The 21,521-nt window shown below is 39.6% G+C and overlaps 1 protein-coding gene across 5 annotated transcripts in view; it reads right to left on the bottom strand.

Moving 5' to 3' along the window:
* Klhl32 (kelch like family member 32) overlaps positions 1-21,521 on the bottom strand; it is a 232,186-nt gene that overhangs the window by 87,200 nt on the left and 123,465 nt on the right. For all 5 annotated transcript variants that reach the window (XR_003850542.1, XM_008839609.3, XM_008839608.3 and 2 more), the window contains exon 5: positions 16,620-16,718. Coding sequence is in view for 4 of the 5 variants with exons in the window: in XM_008839609.3 (XP_008837831.1) it covers positions 16,620-16,718 (99 nt within the window). In the remaining variant the exon portion in view is untranslated. The remainder of the gene's footprint in view (positions 1-16,619; positions 16,719-21,521) is intronic.

The raw sequence follows: 21,521 nt of genomic DNA, 5'->3' as shown, positions 1-21,521 counted from the left end.
AGTGCAACTTCATCCACTGGAGTCTAGTCAGCCTATCTATAGTCCCTCCCTTAAAGATCAACATTTCCTCACCGCTCAGTAATCAGTTGTCAATAGCTCCTCAGCTGAGGGTGGTTCCAGCTGCCCATTTCCCCAGTTCTACGCTGGGTTTTTGTCTGAGTTGGCATGGGTCTTGTACATGCGGTCACCATCATTGCAACTTCATATGACCTGAAAGCCTCTGTTTCCTTCTGTTCATGCACCAACTGTGGCTCTTACAATCTTTCTGCCCCTTTTTCTGGAGTGGTCCCCGAGCCATGGGTGGCTGAGGTTTAATTAAGTGTCCTCGCTAGGGGAATGAACTCCGCAATTTCTTTTTCTCTACACCTTGGCCAGTTGTGGCCTTCTTTGCGCATCACACTCTGTGGTATGAAGAAGCTTTGCTTGTGATAGTTGAGGAATGTATTAGTGTTCTCTCTATCCCCATACTACTATGCTCCCTGAGCCTTAGGTGTAGAGGTTCCACTGTAGATGTGTCACTTAGAGCTGGGCATCTCTCAGATATATATTCTGTGTGTGGTCAGTTGTAGAACTGTAATAGCCTCCATCTGTTGCAAAAAAAAAAGCTTCTTTGATGAGTGGTGAATGGTATATTTGTCTGTAAATACAAGGATCCATATTTAGCATACAGTAAGAAATTTCATTTGTCTACAGATATGACAGAGGTAGGTCTTCTCTAGGGTCTATGACCTCTCTAGTCATATGTATTTGGCTATGTTTACAGTGCCACCCATGAGTTCTCTCCTATTAAGAGGGCTCTAAGAGTCCAGTTAGATAGCTGTTGATTACCCCTTAGATAAAAGTGTCACTACTGCATCAATAGAGATAGTTCACTGTTCCAGTTGTTGTGCTTATTAGACTTTACATCCGGGTTGGACCATTGGTTGATTTTCTCCCTTAGCAGTTTGCATAGTGTCCTCTAGAACTATGACAGCTAGTCTTCAGGGAGGAGGAGGAGGCTTCCAGGTCAGTTCCAGCTTCATTGCTCCAAGCCCTGTGTTTGAAGTATGTTCTGTCTTTGGCAATAAGGTCTTACCTTCAAGTTCTGGGAGGAAATTAAGGGTTGTGGCAGTAACCTGCATTATTGTGGTAATCTTTCAACTCTCTCTATGCAGTTCTAAACTTCATTCAAATCGTGCCATTATTCATATTTAATTAGCTTCCTTCACCTTCATTTGTTTCTTTCTGGCTTTTTTTTTTTTTTTTTAAACATGGTCTCACCCTGTAGCCCAGGCTAGTCTGGAACTCGCTCTGTATCTCTCACTGGCCCTGAATTATGCAATCTTCCTGACTCAGTTTGCTGGGATTACCCCAGCTTCATTCTGCAGCCGCCTTACATGTACAATCAAAGATAAAGCCAGTGGCCAATTTTCCATGTGAGAAAACTGGTGATGATTCAAGTTGGCAACACTGGGCAAGTACAACGAGAGCACAGGTTGACCCGATGGACAAGTACGGTGCAATCATCCTTTTGTGAGAGAAAATATTAACAGACCCCAACTTTGTTTTCAATTCAAGAAGGAATTATTTCTATCAAGTGATTTTAATGCCTTTTCAAATGATGTTTACTCTAATTATAAGATTACTTCAGTTTCTTACATTCTGTGATTTTAAAAATGAAGCACAAAGTGAGGCAAGAGTTTTGAATGAAAATGACATCTCAGCAACAGGAAACTCTCTTGAGTAAAAGAAAACCCTTCTTTTTCTTCTAAAAAGGTTTGATTTCTGTCACATTGCTTCCCATTTGAAATTTGTTTCACTCAGAATTACAGTGCACACATTGTTGTTTTTGGGGGAATGTTTTTAAATAATATTTATTTTCTTTTGGTTTAGGGCTATTTGCTTCTCTTTCCCTTCTATTTATTTCTTACGATGTGAATGACTAGTTAAATAACAAAACAGCCACAAAATTTATTCTATAGCTTGTGCAGAACTGGGCTCTGCACAAGCTATAGAATAAATAGCACTTCTCCAATCTCAGTAATTCTTAAAACTTAGAAATTTTCTATTTTTGGTCTTTTGTATGGCTTATTCCCAAGAAATCCTTAAAAGAATCATTCCCCAGATAAACTAGGAATTTCATTAGGGGCAAGAAAAGCACAAGAAATCTAGATACTGTCTTACATTGGGTCAAATGTAATCATATCTTTGAGGCAAAGGATCATATGGTTAAGACAGGAGGGCGAGAAAGCACTTAAGGCTGGGGGTTTGGTTGATCCTGTTACTTTACTGTGATCTTCCCCAAACAGGGAAGGCAGCAAGAGAATGACGGTCTTGGCCTTTGTGGTGTCCCTTCATGGGCCTCATGTAGGTTTTGTAACTGGTAAGAAATTCCAAGGTATTTCTCAATATTTCAGGTAAGCAAATGATAACAGTAAATGACCAATATTTTCATGAAGATTTTGTTCTGTAGAGTAACAGTGAGCTTCTCCCTGAAATCATGCTTCCACATGATCCAGTATACTTGCACTCTACTGTGCTTCATGGATGGTAGGAAACATGTAGCCTTCTAACAAGAGTCTACATATGTACTGCCCATCACACACAGCCCAGCTCTGTGTGCCACTGCAATATAAGCTGAGAGTCAAGATTCAAACACAGTCAAGATTCTAAAACATGGTCTGTCTTAGTTTCAACTAAAGCCATGGCTCCCTAACATGTCAGTAGCTATTTGCCCAAGCAGTACTGCAGTTTAATCATACCGCTGTCCCAGAAGCCATATAAAACAGAGGATGTATTTGTCATCTTGTGATCACATTTACTGAATTGTATCCCAATGCCTGCCCCACAACATGCTGCCTGATATCTAGGGGTCCTATTTAAACTGACAGGAGTCAGAAAAGCCAATCGAGATGGTTTGAGTTAATATTAGGAATACCTGTGGAAAGCTCAGCCTCAACAACAGCTATTTCTCATATTCCCTCGTTTAGTTCTGAGAATGTCACTGACTTGTGAAAAAATAAATAAACATTAACAATATGTGCTATCAGTGTGGAAAGCTACGATTTGGACTGGGGTAATACTAAATATTTCTCAAAGTTAAAGTAAACAGTAGTATCATGCTGATTTCCAGAATTTTTACCTTTAAGATGAACAGTTGAATAGGATTTCAGACTTTTTCTATGCTAAATTAAAGGTGATCCTTTGATATGAAATAAAAAATTAGCTGTTTAAAATTATTCCAAACCCTTTCTGCATCTAATGAAACCATCATGCAGTTCCTATTCTTGAGACTGTTTATGTGGTGGATTATATTTATTGATTTACATATGTTGAATCATTCCTGCATTTCTGGGAAGAAGCCAACTTGGTCATGGTGGATAATCTTTTTCTATGTTCTTTGATTTGGTTTGTGAGTATTTTATCGACCTTTTTTTGTAACTATGTTTATCAGAGAGATTGACTTATATTTTTCTTTATTTTGTTGGGTCTTTGGTTTTGGTATTAGACTTTGTAGAAAGAATTTGGAAGTGTTCAGTGCTTTTCTATTTTAAGGAATAATTTGAGAAGTATTAGCTTTTCTTTGAAGGTCTGCTAGGAGAGGGAGATTCAGTTTTCTTTAAGGTGTGACATGCTGACAGGTTGACTAGATTTCAGGAGATGGACCCACAGCCAAGACCATTTTGGGAACATAAATTAGACTTGATAGACCTTTACAAAAAGAAAAATACCAATAGAAGACATGAAGTCAGGGGTTAGAAGGGTGGAGGTGAAGAAAGGGTCTGAATATGTGTAAAATTTGCTGGTTTGATTCTCAGTTAACTCAAAGTGATATTAAAATGTTATGTCAGTTTACTGAGAGCAAGTATGGTATAGTAAGCAGCCTGGACACTTTGTTACCTACTGAACTAATGGTCCACACTTTGTACATCTGATCACAGTCCAAATAATTTGTACTAAGTAATTGTTGTGTGGACCTTATCTTCCAACTATTAAAAATATCCCTAGCAAATCAACTGATGATTCTTGACTCAGCAATTGGTACTTCCCTTAAATCCATTATAAATCGAACAATATAGTAGTTGAAAATGCATTATATACTTAACCTGCCAAAACTTATTGTTGAGCATCTAATGTTCTACAGGCTATGGGTTTCTGACCCTAGATATTGTGGGGCTGACTGGGAGCTGCAGCTAATTGCCACTGCTTAGCATCACCAGAGACTCTCATATTGCACATGGCTAACCGAGGGGAAGCCCAGCAAACCATGGCTTACTCTGCATGTATAGTGCTTCTACACCGTGGTAAACTTGAAAACCAGTAAGTCAAGCCATCATAAGTCAGGAACTACTTGTACTAAAAAGTAAGTTTTACAAATCCTACAATATCCCAATCACATGCTCTTCTGACAGAATTTAAGTAAAAATTGCATTGTGAGTGAAAAAATAGTAAACAGCGGTGACATCTGTGACTACACATGGAAGAAAAACCTGACAGTCTGGGTAAGAGTATCACTTAACAACCGAGCAAAGTGAGCAGATATCCCACAAGTCACTGAAAAAGAGGCACTCAAACACTTGATCTGAGCTTAAGAAATTTTCTCACGATGCTGTCTAGGTAACAGAGCTTTCCTTTTAAATAAGATTTATTTTACTTTTTAAATTATGTGCATATGTGCTTGTGTCAGTGGGGAGGAGCTATGTGCATATGAGTGCAGGGGCCCATGGCGGCCAGAAGAGGGCATCAGATCCCCTGGAGCTAGAACTACAGGTGTTTCAAGCCACCACATGAATACTGGCAACAGAACTTGGGTCCTAAGCAACAGCAGCAAGCACATTAACCACCAAGTCATCCCTTCAACCCCAAGTAACAGAAATTTTTTTTCAAGTAATCAATAAACAAAAAAGAATGCCCACTTGTGATACATGAGGGCTAGCTTCCATGGAGCATCTTGGGTCTTCTGATCAGCACTACGTCAAAATATTTTCTCTCTCCCATGAATGTTGAAAAAGAATCTTGGTTTTAGTGATGATTAGAAAAATCCAATGTGCATGGTGTTTGCCAAAATTATAGCATACATTTTCAGGCAGAGATGAATTATCTAATAATTTTCCTTTAAACGATAAAGGAAAATTCTAGAGTTATTAACCCCAGATGATTACTATTTACAAAGCATTAAAGACTGAATTAGCAGGCTAAAAGGCTTGGAAAATTCTACAGCATAATAATCCTCCTCTTGAGGACAACCCAGATCAGATTCCATTTCTTTGGGAAGGCAGAGCACTCCAGCTTGTAGGACTATTCCTTGTCTGACTTTTAATAGCACTAGCTGCCTATGTCATTTGTTTGATCCTGTTCCCCAGATGTGCAGAAAAGATATAGATAACTTCTTTATTTCTTTAGATCTTCTTTTATCACTTCATAGAATACCTACTTGGCAACTTTTAATTGATGGAAGGCAAGAAAAGATCATACCTTTGAAAATTCAGCTTTCATTGCTCAGATTCTTAGTTCACACTAAAACGGATTCTCCCACTCAAAAAAATATTGAAATATTTTTAAAAATTTAAAGATGATTTATTAAATACTAAATAACTGTATTAAACATTTTACTATTTCAGCAACTTTAAAAGAACACTCTTGGCAATGTTAACTGAATACAACAGCCTAGAAAGGAGGGCAGGGCAGGCAGGGGAACTATTAGCAGAAATTTTTACAGGATGCTATTTTCCTGCTATCATCAATATCAGATGTATTGATATCTTATTTTTTATGATTCACAAAAATTGTTAAGTTCAACCAGTGTCCATTTATTTCAATTTATAATTTTGTCTTCATCATTGCAGTTTCAAGGCACTGTTGATATCTTTAGTTTGGAACTGTAGTAAAAGTGCCTGATTTGAAGTTAATTCACCTACATGTCCCCAGGCAGTCGGCAACCTCTTTAGGGCCAATTTTCTCTGAAAACTAGGAAAGTGATATTCTATTCTAGGTACACGATAAGGGCTTCAAAAATATATGTAAAGATCCTTCCAGAGAATTGAGTCTAACCATCCAACAGCTATCAGGACTGTTAGTATCTTTAAAAACTTTGTCAAGTGTTTAAACTATCCCTTTGCCTCTTGTATCAATTTTATTTACTGACTAGGTATGGAGAAAGAAACAGTGTCTAACATTATTTGGGTTTTCTATAAATATCAGCAAAACCATAGTTGCCAAGTAAAATCATGAATTTCTTTTGTATTTAAAAGTACTTTAACAGCAGTTTCTTACACTGCTAAGCCTGCCTGTTTTTCCAAGGTCTAACCAAAAATGGGTGACTTTCCCTTTCCCTCCTTCTATGTCTTCTTTGGATACCAACCAAAATCCGACAAATGCTTGCCCTGACCCTCTGGGCTTTCTTGGTGTTTCTCTGAAGACCTTCCAACTCCCATGCAACTACATGCAGACCTCCATCCTGGAATCGCCTAACTGCCTGCCTGCCTCTTTGGGTTCAAACTCAGGTGTGACTTTCTCTCTTCCTCCTCCCTCTCTCCCCACTCCCAGCAGCTGCACAGCCTGCCTGTGCTTTTGTTTTTCTCTCAAGTTCTAATAAAATGGTCCTTGAGCTTAAAAAAATACTTCAGAGATAAGCAAGGAGAACAGATTGAAGCATTATACTGGACCACAAGCACATGTCTGTTACTATAACATCTCTGGTTCTCAGGCTCCGTATTACTCAGAGCAGAAAAGGCACACTGACAAATCCAAAGATGGGGGAGCTGCATTCCTTTATGACCTTATTTGAAAGATAAAGTCCTTGGGGAAATACAATTTATTCAGATTATCAAGACCCTGCTGTGCAAATCTACAGTCTGGGAGCACACTATGGAGATCAAAAAATATTTACTTTATTCTGTTGGGTATAAAAGCTTTTAATGAATGCATAATTAAGACAAAAAGAGTGTCTACAGCTTTAGAAATTCCACTGCTGAGCCAAGCCATTAATATCCAAGGCACCATACCCAGTTGTGATTCCACCTGTTTCCTATTTGGATTACAACCTAGTTATAAATCAAGATGTTACACGACTACCCAACCTGGCGTTGTGGGAAAGGATTATACTGCAGCAGTCAAGGAGCAACGGAAAGGGCGCTGGCATGAATGTGCAGCAAGGGCTGGGGCAGGTTAACACAAGTCAACAAAGAAAAACAATCCAACCTTTTGAAGAGCTGTGGAATGAATCATGCAGGGAAATAAAGTATCATGTTTCTCATGCATGTAAAGGGACTGTGAGTGTTCTCAATATTACCTTGGAGTTGACAGGATGAAGTCAAATTGTTTAGGAAGAAAAAAATAAGCAATTCATTGGCTCTGCAGGTCAGGCTTATTTACAATATGACAAGATAATATAAACCCATATTTTTACATGTATAAATATATACAGAGATATGTTTATACACAAACATAAAAATATGTCTGGAAAACTTAAGTAACCATATACTCACATATTAATACAAACATACATTTGCTATAGTTTGATTAAATAAAATCAAAATATTGCCAGCAATTCAACAAACATATACACACAAAAAACAGCATGCTCTAATTCTGGCAGTTTTGGAAGGCCTATTTAAATGTATTTGTGCCATATAACAGAGGAATTCTACAATTAGGTTACTGGTACATTTTCATAATCAATTGTATGCATAATAGCTAAGGCTCATGAATAATTTTATATTGTTCCTTGGTAAAGTTTCTAGTAAGCTAAAAATTTAGTGTGGAGAAGCATAGAAACATAGCTATCATTAGGAACTAATAACTCTGGCCTTAGTCACATGTGCTGCGAAATGTTGTTTCAAAATTCACCAGTGCTGAATCAGCACATGAGCACAAGGAAGCATCCCACCATGTGTGCTCTGCTTTCTAGAGCACCTACTACTACAGGGTCTTTGTTGTAGGACACACTGTCCATGCTATCACATTGAATCCTCCAACAACCCTAAGAGGTAGATTCCTTAAAGAATATCTTATCTGAGGGGCAAAGAGGTTGAATAACTTTGGGTCATGAACTTATATCACAGGGAGTTAAGTCAACAAGAGGCGATAGACACAAACAATGCACTGTGATCGGCTACTGGAAGGTTGCTCACAATTAAAGGGGAAGGAACGTTATCTTGATCTGGGTGAACTAATCAGGGAACTGTGGAAAAGGGGATACATGTAAGCCAAGTGCTTGGAGTTAACTCGGCGTTTAGAAGATGACAAAGTAAGGGGAAAATAATCCACATAGAAGGGCTTTGTAAAAACCTTTGGAGAAATGCACAAAGTTCACAAAGACTGAGAAAAGCAGTAAATTGTCACACACACAAAAAGACTAATGAGACAGGAAGTGAGTAGTAATAAAACAGCCTTTGTTAAATTAAGAGGAATTAACTTTACCCTGAAGGCTACAGAGAACCACTGAATAATGAATGATTGTAATATTGAAAACAAGTTTGTCAGTTTTCAGAAAAATTTCATGAACTAAAGTTATTTTTAAAAAATCAATCAGAACTTTGGAGAAAGACTTCAGGAGGAAAACGGTGAAGTTCATTGATTTACAAGAATTTTCTTTAGTCCAGGATGGAAGCAACAAGTATCTGGATTAAGGCAGTGATAACAGAAATCAGGAGAGGGAGCCACAGAGGCAGGGAGGTGTGTACTGAGCACGGAAGACAGGGGTTCTGGGGTGAGTCCTGCTGCTGCACTTTAGCGCCTGCATGTCCAGGAGAAAGAGTCAAAATGAGGTAGTGCCTTGGAGATAAGACAGGCTAATCTTGGAGGAAGAAAGAGCAGAGTAGATTAAGGAGATAAGAAATACAAAGGCTGAGGTTGAACAACTAGTTTTCAGTCAGTAGATGGGGAGCTATATTGCATTTCGGGGAAAGAATTTGTTTTGAAGATCAGAAAAGTAGATGCCAATACTGTTTAGCCTTATCCCACAGGGAGAGCAGGGTTACATTACTGCACAAAAATCCAGGGAAAAGAAAGCAGAACTAATGATGTCAACACCAAGAAGAGAAGGCAGCACATTTGAGAACTATTTAAGAGGCTAAATCAGTAAAATGGAGGAGTCAGAATCACTAAGTCATGGAGCAGTCTAAGAGTTCCTATTTGGGTGACCAAAGGCCTGTCAACAAAACAGTATCCATGAGAAGGAGGCTTCGTATAGATACTTCCGTGTACCCAAATCTTTAAATATCAAGGTTTCTGAGGAGGTAACTGGAAGAATGATGGTCCCTTAGCAAAATGGGGAACGGCAGGCAGGTGCGACTGGGTGAAGATAAACTCGAACGGTATGTGGAATGCTAGGTACAAATACTTGCAGAACACACAGCTGGAACTCGGCTGAGGAGACCACAGTAAAAGAGCAGTGAGCAGAAGAGATGAGCACCACACATAGTTCCCATCACTGAGGACAGTGAGAAGGTTCTGTTGCAAGAACTAAATGGAAGCAGAACTAGGAAAGATCCTAAAGAAAGGAGATGGGCAGCAAAGAACGGAACTAACGTGTGCCCAAAGGTCCTAGAGGAATCACGCAAAGACATTACAGAAGACCCACTGCACTTGACAGTTAAGAAGCTTTGGAGTAATGAAGACAGAAGACTGAGCTCAGGAGGGCTAAAGTGAATACATAGTAAGAAAGCCTCATTTGGGAAGAAAAGCTAAGATGAGGGTTGTAGTCAGGAGAACGGAAGAAAAATTTCTCCCACATTATTTAAACTGAAAGGAAGGTACCAGTGGAGAAGAGGTTGAAACCACAGAAACATGGGAGGAAAAGGATGTAATCAGGAACGGAAGGTGTCTAAGATCCAGAGAATAGGCCACACAGTGGGGGCTGGGTGGGAGGCTGAGCATCTAAAATGAAACTCAGAGTTCCTTTTAATGACCCCTAATTTCCCAGTAGCAATAATGGAAGGAAGTGAGATTGATATTCGTTTGCTTCGTTTATTGATTCTGAACTACAGCATCTATAGAACATAGGAAGAATTTTGTTTTTGAGAAGAAAAATGCATGCAGTTATTTTTTTTTTTTGCCTAGCTAACAAGTTAGCTTAAAATGGAAACTATAAATATTAGAAAAATCCTTCAAGATTCCTGTCGTCTTTTTTAAAACTCACAAAGAAGTTATAATCAATCCTAGATTACCCAAAATAAATTAAATTGCAAATTACAATGACTTCCTGACCCAGGCAGCATGTCTTTGATCAGTCACTTGCTGGCATCCTTTGTCACGAGCTTCAGGCACGAAGGCCAACACAATAGTATATGAAAAACTTAGGTGGGACCCCAAAATGTCTACTAAAGACCTTATGATGCATTTCAGAGCCAAATCTAAGTGATAATGGCAAATGTGATATTTTGGATTATCCCATGCTAGATGGCAAATACTCCTGATTAGAACAAATAATTAGTAATTGCTATGATTTAGGTTTGATATACTTCTATTCTTTCCTGATCATTTTCACTATGAAAAATCCAAAAGATTAAACCATTTGTAATATATTTTCCACACATTAGACTTAACATACTCCAAACACAGGCGTATCACCTCTAGGGGACCATGGATGGCATACAGTTAATGCATTTGATGTGCATTAAATATATATGTGGGCACAATCATCTGTCTTTTCTAACAGAAAAAAATGGCTCAGTATTGGAAAAAATGAGGGTGAGTTATAACTTCCCAACTTGAGGATAAATTATTCTATTTAGAATAGCCACCATATATTATGTATTTAGATGATACTGCTAATTTAATAATTAAAATTACAATAACACATTGTTTAGAAGAGATAACCTATGAGTCATTGTTATATTAATCAGCTTAAAAATGATAATCTATAATAGGATAAAATATGTAAGCTCCTCAGTGTCAAGTTCAATCATCACAGAAAGGATTTCCAACTGAAAAAAATATACTCAGTGTGTAAAACTAATGGAAAGTGCTTGCACACTTTCCCTATCATTATTTAAGATATGGATATTAAAAGTCAGATAACATTTACTGAAGTAGTTTTTGCCCCTTTAACACATACTGAGTGTATGCAACATGAAGGAGGTAAAGGAGATCTGAAATGTGTGCAAGGTGAGCTCCTGCACTACAGCCCCCAGTACAATACAGTGGTGAGACATTTCCTAAGCAGAGTCAACCCTGCGCAGGATGATGCAAAAGTAGCCTGCAGGTAGTTTCACTCTTGGAGATTGTATCCCAAGGACCAGTGCCTCTGAAACTGAAACTAAAAAAATATTTTCTTGATTAAAAGAAAAGTTACAAAATTACTGTTTATAAAAATAGGAACAAAATTGCCTAGAATTTTCCCACGAGAGAATAAAGTTCTTCAAATATCTGTACCTTCACTGAAGAGAGAAAAGGACCAATCTCCCGTGTAGCCCATTGAGTGTAAAACTAAATAAAGACACGGGATGCTGAAAAAGCATGTCACAGAGGAGCTGGGTGCTCAAGATTCACTTCAGGTTACTTCTCAGCTCTCCAGTGACTAAACGGTAAGAATCTGGGCTTTATTTACTAGATGATCTAGTGTGATTACTATAAAGAGAACACCTTCAATCTGGGAAAGTGATTTATGGAACGCTTGTAAAAGATGAAAACAAACAAAACAAGAAACAACGCCCTGCATATCTTCCCTGCAGAGATAAAATGTTCTACCTATAGCCCTGGAGTCCTTCTCCTCTCAGAACCCAGCAGCATGCCTCCTCTTGCAGGTCACGTCTTCCACATAAAAGTGCTAAACTAATGCCGCTTAATGACAAATTAATGTCCATGAATAAAAAATACACCTCTAATAGCATGGAGTAATTTGCCATTACAATATCATCATTGGACATGCCCCTGGTTTAATACGATGTATTTAATTCATAACCTAATGAGTGATATATAAAAAGAGGGAGATGAACCCTGCAATTACATTTATGTGAGTCTGTCACCTTATTTGTAAAACCTTAGAGTCATTTACATTCAAATTAGAACAAATGAGTGATTTCACAAAGTGCGGTGATAAATGACCATAGAGGCCTAAGACAAAACTGTATTTCCTGTGAACACATTAATAGTTTCCTATTATTTGTTAAAAATTATAATGCATATTGCCCAGTGTGGTGTGAATAATGACTTTTTTACTGATTAGGTCAGAAGACTAATATGTAGCAAAATAAATAATTTTTCTTTCCATTTTTTGTCCTGATTTTCGCTTTAAATGAACTATTGAATTCTTGTGGATTCACACTGCCACCTGCTGCCTCAGCACAGATACTAGATGGCTATTTCCATCAAAAGCAATGCCACTACTTTGGTGGTTTTATTGGAGAAGCCTATGCAATGGTCTTTTTTATTAATGAATTTTAATTGCCCATCATTATAAAGGCTATGATACTTGGTGAACCAAAGGAACACTACTATTAATCAAATAAAAGAATGTGTCACTTGGGGGAAGTGGCACAAAATGTACAAGACTTTCCCCCTTCAGAAAGCTAACAACAAAAGATGGTGTCCCGGGCAGAGCATGCAGTGCCTAATGGGCCACTTTCAGGGCATACAAGACTAAATCCAATGGCTAACATTCCTGATCTTATGAGTCAGCAGAGGACTTTGTATCTGTGCCCGTGTGTCTGTGTGTTCCCACTCATGACCCTTCAGCACAATTTAAAGGGGACAGAAAACCTTTGTCTGCTCTTGGGGATCGCCTTTCACCAGGTCTTCTCCCCTAACAGCAGCAAGCCTCTCTCTGTAACGTCTGCCTTAGGATCTAGAATAAAGACAGCTTGGTTGGAGGGAGGCCAGGAAAGAGCAGGCCTGGCCCCAGAGATCAGGGGAAGGCCTTTTGTAGGGAACCATACTGGAAGGACCAGCAGGTGGCTGGTGAACATTTTGGAATTAAGTCAGTCTCTTACTTCTGAATTTAAGTTCTTCCATCTATAAAAAGAACTCCCACCTGCCTTAAAGCATTATTCGGTAGGGTGGAAATGTGAGTGCTTGCAAAACATTCAGCACCGATAGGTCCTGCAGAAATGTTGGTTCCCTTCTCTGGGAAAGAAAACAATAATGGGGGAGGGGTATTTTGACATAGATAAAGACTGGGACAAGAAAACCTCTTAGGAGTAATTGGAGTCATCACCATTTTAGCAAAAATGGTGAGGGTCTAAAGAAAGGCAAGAACTTCAAAGAATCGGGGGTGAGTGACTCTACCTAAGTTGGATGTCTAGACATCCAAAGTTCTAGACAACAAATAGATCAGTGGTACTCCTAGGGCATGTTGTGATATATTAAGCTTGAATATTTATGTGGGATTTAGGTGAGGTTCAATAGTTAACCAAAAATCACCTGAGAAGGTTGAGTGTAAAGACACATGCCTATAAGCCCAATATTCTGAAGGCTGAGATAGAAGTTAGATGTGAGCCTGGGCTACTCTGTCTCAAAACAAACAAACAAACAAACAAAAAACAAACAAACAAAACAAACAGCAAAAACAAAACCCCAACCAAGCACATAAAGAACAAAAATTAGCTGGGGAAAAAGGGTTTGTGAAATCAAACCAGATTCAAAAAGTTTGCACACCAGTTCAGTACACCAGTGGGCACAGTGGGTACATCAGAATTTTGACATATGTAGCTGATAACTCTGGATGATGATCTCCAGGGGTTTCCTTAACAATATTTAAAATAGTGAATGGAACGTGTGCAAACGCACAATTTGAAAAGCAAGGTCATTCACGCACTTTACAGGACCCGTTCTAGACAGTAATTGATCTTTTACAAAGTGACTCATTTTTTTTTTTTTTTTTTTTGAGAAATTTTTAGAGGAGCCCAAGGGGCAAGGACAAGCAGAGAAACACTCACATTTTATTTTTGACTGTATCTTGGCTGTGGATCTTTTAAAAAAGGTGCGATCCAATGCCCACACTGTGGCCTTGAAGTGCCCTTTTCTTTTTGGGGGTGTGGATGGTGTTGTAGAGCAGCAGCGTTTGCTGTGTTCAGAGGACCTTCAGACCAAAGGAAGAGCTGCCGGCTGGGGAGGCTCAGGGAGCTTCTGCCAAGGGGCTCTCCCTGGACAGGTTTAAAAGGAGTTCTGGAGAATTACAGGTTCCTATCCCTGGACAGGTTTAAAAGGAGTTCTGGAGAATTACAGGTTCCTAGAGGAGGAGTCTATCCTTCATCAAAGAAAGAAGGGAAATTTAAGAGCAAAAAAATAATAGCAGACATCCTAGTGAGGACAATAGCTTCAAGAACTCCCAGTTGGACAAAGTATCAAACAATGATGCTAAACACATTGCAACTGAGAGAGGGTTCAACTTCTTGGTACATTTTAAGCACTGGGAAGTTTTGATTTTATAATTTTTAAAATACATTTAACTAAACTATTCTATATGAAATTAAAGATCAGTTGAGCAATATTGCCAAAGTAGTAAATACATATAAGACTATATAAGAATAAAATAATATAAATGTAGACTGACCCAATCTGGTAGGTTTTTTCCCTGACAGAAGCAGAATATATGCATTTAAAAGACGGAAGTACTATAATTTCTACACATACCTGGTTTTGGATCTCATACAGTCAGTTTCCTTCTACAAGTTCAACATCTTGCAATAATCACAGATAAAAAAAGAAAAAGTTGCATAATAGAAGGAACTGGAAGCAAATTTGTAATCATTATTAAGGGGCCTAACTAATAGTTCTTCACAAAATGTAACTATAGACAAAACACTTTTACCTCAGAAGTTACATCGCAAAGCACAGTTACTTAGATCTAACAATTTCATCTGATAGAGCAGGGGGAAATACACATGAACTTACAGTGTTCATCTGGAATTCTTATTTATTAAAAACTGTAACTATAAATGCATGCACACTACTTGCAATATACATGATGATAGTTAACATCACAACCAAATTCCCATCAATATGTGTCACTGATAATTATCTGCCATAGAAAAAGTGAATGCAGTGATGCTTAACCAAAGCTCAAGTAGTAGCATTTGACGTAGAAATGTCAAGCAAAACTAATTTCAGTCTCACAGGTTAAACATGCTTTCTAAGTCCCGTAAGCTTTCTAGGTGATCCCATTGGCTACAGACAGGAAGGAATTTAAAACAGCCTTCTCATACAGCCCAAAAATATTGAGAGGAAAAGGAGGAAGGCAAGATGGTTAAACATTTGCAGCTAGATTAAATGTGTTGGGATGATGATAAAAATTTCATGCACTGTGTTTGAATTCCTCCTTAGGTGAACATGGCTGACATTCCTTACATTTTCGCCCTGGGAAGCACTCCTTCCAGTTTCCCAGGCTGCCTTGAAGCACACAAGAAAACACTTTGGAAACTATCTGGTGGGCAGCAGGCGTGAAGGATAAAGGGCATATTTAGAGCATATTTAGATAAATTTAGAATTAGAGGACGTGATTATGAAGGAAAATAAAATAACTGGACAGGAAAAGAAGATTCTCCTACTTACTAATGTATGTCACATGCACACAATAGTAGAATTACAGTGTGCAGTTTATTGTTTCAAAATTTATTTTCGTTGTCATTACTATTGTAAAAAATGCATAGAAAAGTGAGACCAGTGAGGCAAATGAGAAAATTCTAAAGTAGAAATTCACTCAGGGCCAGCAAGATGGCTCAGTGTAAAAGACAACTGCCACCAAGCCTGATGACCTGAGTTCAATCCCCAAGACTCACATAGTGAACAGAGAGAACCAACTGACCTTCACATACATACTACGGTGTTCATGCATGACCACAGACAGAAATACACACACAGAGACAATAAGTAAATAAATATGCAATCTCAACTCTGTAAAATAAAATGGCCTCAGAGCCTGAGGCTGCCATAGACATATCTTACTCATAGAATTTTTATCCAAGAGGAAAAATGACTTTCAGAATTAGAAAAGTCTGTCACTTGTCAGCCACAACCAAGTGGTGTACGTTTTGAATCTCTGACATTTTATTTTTAAAATGTACAAATTTGTTGTAAGACATGGATGTGAAACATCTGTAAACACACAGTAGGTTTACACTGAGTGGGAATTTTCTCTCCATGGCTCTCACAGAGTTGCTCCTAACCAGCCAACAAATGAGAGGAAGGACGCACACGCACAGCTCACTCATTCCTTCTCCAGCCTTTCTACCTGGGAAGTTCACATGATGACAAATTATATGTGACTTTGTGATATATTAGCTACTGCTACTGAAGTCTTGACTGTTCTACTTTTCTTGCATCTGTGCTCATTTCCACAGACAAACAACATTCCTTCAAACAGGACCCTTTCAGTGCTATCTTCCTAGGACCACCTGGGGAAGCTTATACATGGCTGCTGGGCGAATCTGCTGTCTGAGGAGTGGGCACCTGGAGGGGAAGAGAGGAAGGGTAAAACATCTGGGTCTACTCAAGGATTCAAGAGTGCAGTTTAATTCCAAGGATTCTCTCACATGTTTCCTGAAGAAATTAGTATGATAGGGTACACACACACACACACACACACACACGGGGGGGGGCAATTTATATGTCACTGGACTCCACTTGGGAGGGGGTGACAACTTGGGACTTCAGAGGAAGGAAATGTGAAGGGCACTTTGGCATGATACAAGCACACATACCTGGATAAGATAGTGGGAGCACAAATTGAGAAGCTCCAAAAGCTGCAGGTGACTGCCAGCTGCCAACACATCCTGGATCACTCCTGGCTCCAATAAAATCTGTTTTGTTTTTCAATAAAGAAAAAAGGAGTCAGCCACATTAAAAATAGACATATCAGACCATGCTGTATTTCAATTACTATTACACACATTTATCTGACTTGAAACTGATCATGGAACTCAGTTCTTTTCATTATATCCTGATTAATGAGCTGCGGCTCTCTTTGTAACAGATGAGTTCTTTCCTTACTGCTTGGGCCAATAGTTACTTCCAGCACCCAAAGCTCAGCCCTAGCTGCTTTTTTTCTGTAGGAGGTTACAAACATTTTCAAAGAACAGTACATCCCTCTTTTGTTTCTGTTTGTAACATCGTCTTATAAAATACAAAAAAAGAGGAGATTTAGTTTTTCAGTCTATTTCAGAATTTTGCTCTTCAGTCCATCACAGAAATAGTAGTTAACACAGGTATTTTATATTTATTTACTTTTATTTTATATATATATGAGTGTTCTGCCTGTATGTATATAAGTGCCCCACAGGCATACAGTCCCTACAGAGATCAGAAGAGGGCATTGGATTCCCTTAGAACTGGAGTTACTGATCGTTGTTAGCCACCACGTGGGTGCTGGGAACTGAACCCAGGTCCTCTGCAAGAGCAGCCAGTGCTCCAGCCCCTTAAGAGGTATTTTAGAGAAATGGGCTTATGCTTCCTCTTATCATATGAAATCAGGGGTCTATTACTCCACTTGACGTCTAAGTCCTACAATAGAAAACTTCAATCTCAAAACTTTCATTTTTTAATTTTTCATTTCTGTTTCTCTAGTCCTTTTTATTTAACATGCAAATATAATTTTCATGAAATAAAAGCATTCCAAGTAAAGAAAGCATCCTAAGTTATCTTGGTGATATCAATTCTCTTCTTTTGTTCTAACAGAACAAGACTAAAGAAAGACACATAACACGCTGACAGAATTCATTTTCATGTATGACTAACAGCTACAAAGATGCCTTTAGTTCTACCATAATCACCCATCCCAGCCCACTTCATCAGTCCAGTTGTTCACAAAGTTTGGTCACTAGACCAACAGCATCAGCATCAGCTTGGAAATAGTGAACACTGACAACTCTTGGCTGCCTCCGAGACTTGCTGAATCCGCTTTCAGGATGTGGTAACTAGCATTTCAGAAAGCTCCACCCCAACTCCCACAGCACTGATGTAGGGAAGTGAGAATTACATAGATGCTGCCAAGTTCTCTTCCACACAAGCCCTTCTCTGCATGCCTCCAATTGCTCTGCTCCTTGTTCTACCTCCTGAAGTCTCCCAACACCAAACCCACTATCTCCCACCTACATCTATATGAGAACATTTGCTTTTCCCAATATTCCACTTGGACACTCCATTCTAACCTCCTCTTCCTGTAACTGTTTCCTCTCATTCTTTACCATTAATATATTCTCCCTATGGGACAACAGCTGCTATCAGCGTGCAAATACATGATTATAGCTCTTATCTCAAGAAATGAAATCCCCAACTTTCATCATTCAGCTTCCTCCAGTTCCTGCATGTTCCTTCCATTTCTTTGCAGAACTCTCTGGGAAGGCTGTCCCCCGGATTTGGAAACCCAGATATGACCTTCATGAGGGTTTTACACACTGCTATTTGTTCTGTCTCTTCTGTTTTGTCTCCCCTCCCCTCCCCCTCCTCTCCACCCATCCCCTTCCCTCCTCTCCCCGTCCTGTTCTCTCTTCTGCCCTCTCCTCCCTTCCCCTCCCCCCTCCCATCCCATCTCCCTTTCTCTCCTCCCCTTTCTTCTCTCTCCCCTTCTGTTCTCTCTCTCCGCCCTATGCTAGGTAGGCAAGCCCCTACAGCTCAGCTACACCCCCACCCGGCTGGGCTCTCCTCTGCACCCTTGCGGCCAAGCTGTTTGTTTCATTGTTTCATCAAAATGCCATCATCAAGATCAGACCTGGGTTTCCAAATCCAGGCGATATTTACCAACACCTCCAGCTGGAAGCAGTTAGCAAAGGCGAGGATCTTCCTCCTTGGAAGGAGGCCATCGCTTGCCTCTGGAGCAACGTTCTTTCTTGACTTTCCTGTGCTTCCCCAGCCACTCTCGGGCCCAGTCTCTATGCTTTGGAGATGACCACAGTTCAGTCCTTTGACGTTTCCTTTCCTCTCTGCTCATTCTGTAATCTTGTGGCTTTAGCATCATTTAATAGACTGATGAAACTCAAATTTGTTTCTGTTCCTCAGCAAGACCCTAATACTCAGCTGGATCCTCAGTGTGGTCTCTTGGCTATCTAGAGAGAAGCTCAAACTAAAGATGCTCCAGTCTGAACTCTTGATCCTCCCTCATCAACCTGCTCTTTCCCCAATCCCACCATCTCAGCAAACATTGTCTTTATTTACGCTAAAACAGCAGAGTCATTCTTCTTTTCTCTAAAATCACTTTATTCTTAGACAGTTTTGTACAGGCATATAATACATTCACATCACATTACCCTAAGCTATTATTCCTCTTCACCCCCACACCAAAAGCCCTCCTCCTCTGGATAAGTGCTCTTCCCACTATTGTATCTTTAAAAGGGGTTTTGTTTTGTTTTGAATTTTGTGACTCACTGAGTTTAACCAGGTCTGCCTGCATGGGCATGGGTGTGGAGCTATCCACTGGAGCAGAGCTATCCACTGGAGCATGGGTAACTCACCATGGTTACACCTTTGAAGAGAATGACTCTCCCTCCCCCAGCAGTCATCAACTGCCAATAGCTCCCCAGAGAGGGGTCAGGCCCCATGAGACCCTCCCCCAGCCATGACTGAATGTTGACTGGTCCAGTCTTGTGAAAGCCCTGTGCAGGTGACCTGAGCTAAAGTGAGTTCATGAGTACAACGTCTGGCTCTTACATTCTTCTCCTACCCCTCCCACAATATTCCCTGAGCCTTAGGAAGGGGTGAAATGGATGTTCCATTCGGGGATGGACAATAAAACAGCCCAAGAGTGAAAACACTGTATATCTGAAAACAAAAGGCAAACCATTTCCAAAAAATGTTACTATGGTTTGCCCCATGATACAAAAGTGCTGACTGGGAAAGAGAAGCAGGAAGTTCAGCTGGGACCTCCAGCTGACAGCTTCAGCCTCCCCAGTTGACTTCTGCTGGATGCTGCTGGATGCTGCTGGATGCTGCTGGATGCTGTAAGCACCCCATGTAATGATGTTACCTCTGTCGGTTTTATTTGTTCTTTTACTTATAAACCTCACCAAGAGGAATTCTGCTTTGCCCAGAACTCTCTGGATTGAAAACTGCAGCTGGCTGCCTTAATGGGGCATCCCTAGTGGGTTTCTGCTGGATATTTGTTAGCTCCTGATTTGATGATGTTACCTTTATGCTGCTATTTGTTATTTACTTAGAAGCCTCAACTGAGGGGACACACAGATCTGCTTGGGATCTTTTCTACTGGGAGCTCCAGTTGACTGCCTTAAAGAGGCTTCCTCTGTCAATTTCTGTTGGAGCACCCACTTTGATGTTGTTTTGCTATCTATATACCTACCTACCTATCACTTGCTATTTATTCTTTTACTTTGGTTTGCTATATACTTAGTAAACTCATCCATTCAAATCTAAAAGTACAGCCGGTTGTGGTGGCATACACCTTTAATCCGAGCACTCAGGAGGCAGAGGCAGGCAGATCTTTGTGAAAGTGAGGCCAGCCAAGTCTACACGGTGACTTACAGACCAGCTGGGACTACAGGAAGAGACTGTCTCAAAAAATATCCAAAAAATGGATATTAATCATTCTTCAGACCATACAGAACATTGTCTGAGAGGCTTTCCCTTGACATCAGATGTGAAATGGCACCTTACTTCCTATTATTCTCTATCACCTAACTTTGTTTTATTCTTCATAGCACTTACCATCTCTCAACATATTACACATTTATTCGATTATTTTCTGCTTCTCTACTCACTAGGGTACAAGGTCAATGAGAGAAGGAACTTCTCCTGTCTGCATCCAAAGCACCTAAGAACACCGCCTAGGCACACAGCTATCATTCAGTATTGATGGGTTTACTGAATGAAAAACTTGGAGTAATTGATTCCTGCACATATACTTAATTCATAACTTATTTTATTAGTTAGTCTGACATAGGGAAAGAGGAGGAAAAGAACTGTATATTTCCGGATTACTGAAGTAAACATGAAAACCAGCACAGGGGTCAGAAATACTAACACTCTTCTGGAATTTCTTTGTAGCACTTTCTGTTCTAGTCAGAGGAGAAATTTGAATTTCTCCAGCTCCTCAAGGAGGAGGCTTTGACTGACAGGCAGGAAATGTGAGCAGCTCCCATCAGAGGAGCAGGAATGTCATAAAGACTTGCAGAGAAGGCATGGCCTAAGGCAGAGAACGAGGACTAGATGGACTAGTAAGGCTAGTTTTAGCCTTTCAGTCCTGTCAGTTGCACTCATTTCACACAACTGGCATTCATGATAACCTCCAAGGCGTGGTAATGCCAAACACAAAGACAGATATCACAGCGAGACAAGAGGAATATGCCACAGAATATGTAATACATCCAACGGGCTTTCTGAGAGAAATCTTCACGTGAGAAATGCATACTGGGATTGTTTTCGCCTTTGCTTTTTAAAACTTTTCTCTTCTGTAGTTTCTGTCTCCTTTCATTATAACATAAGCTTTTCTAAAATAAACTTTAGCATAGAAAATCCCTAAGTGCTTTCAAAGGTTTGCAGAAAGAGACTACCAGGCCAGCTGGCTTTCACTTAATAGAAACAGCCAGCATTTGTCTTTTTAGTTCAGCTCTGCTACAATTCAGTGACTGGGCTCTATTTGATTTTTCCAAAGATTT

The sequence above is a fragment of the Nannospalax galili genome, unplaced genomic scaffold, assembly GCF_000622305.1.
Source record: "Nannospalax galili isolate Female #2095 unplaced genomic scaffold, S.galili_v1.0 scaffold78, whole genome shotgun sequence".
NCBI lineage: Eukaryota > Metazoa > Chordata > Mammalia > Rodentia > Spalacidae > Nannospalax > Nannospalax galili.
The sequence above is the reverse complement of the archived record's forward strand: the minus strand, read 5'-3'. Positions and strand labels throughout refer to the sequence as shown.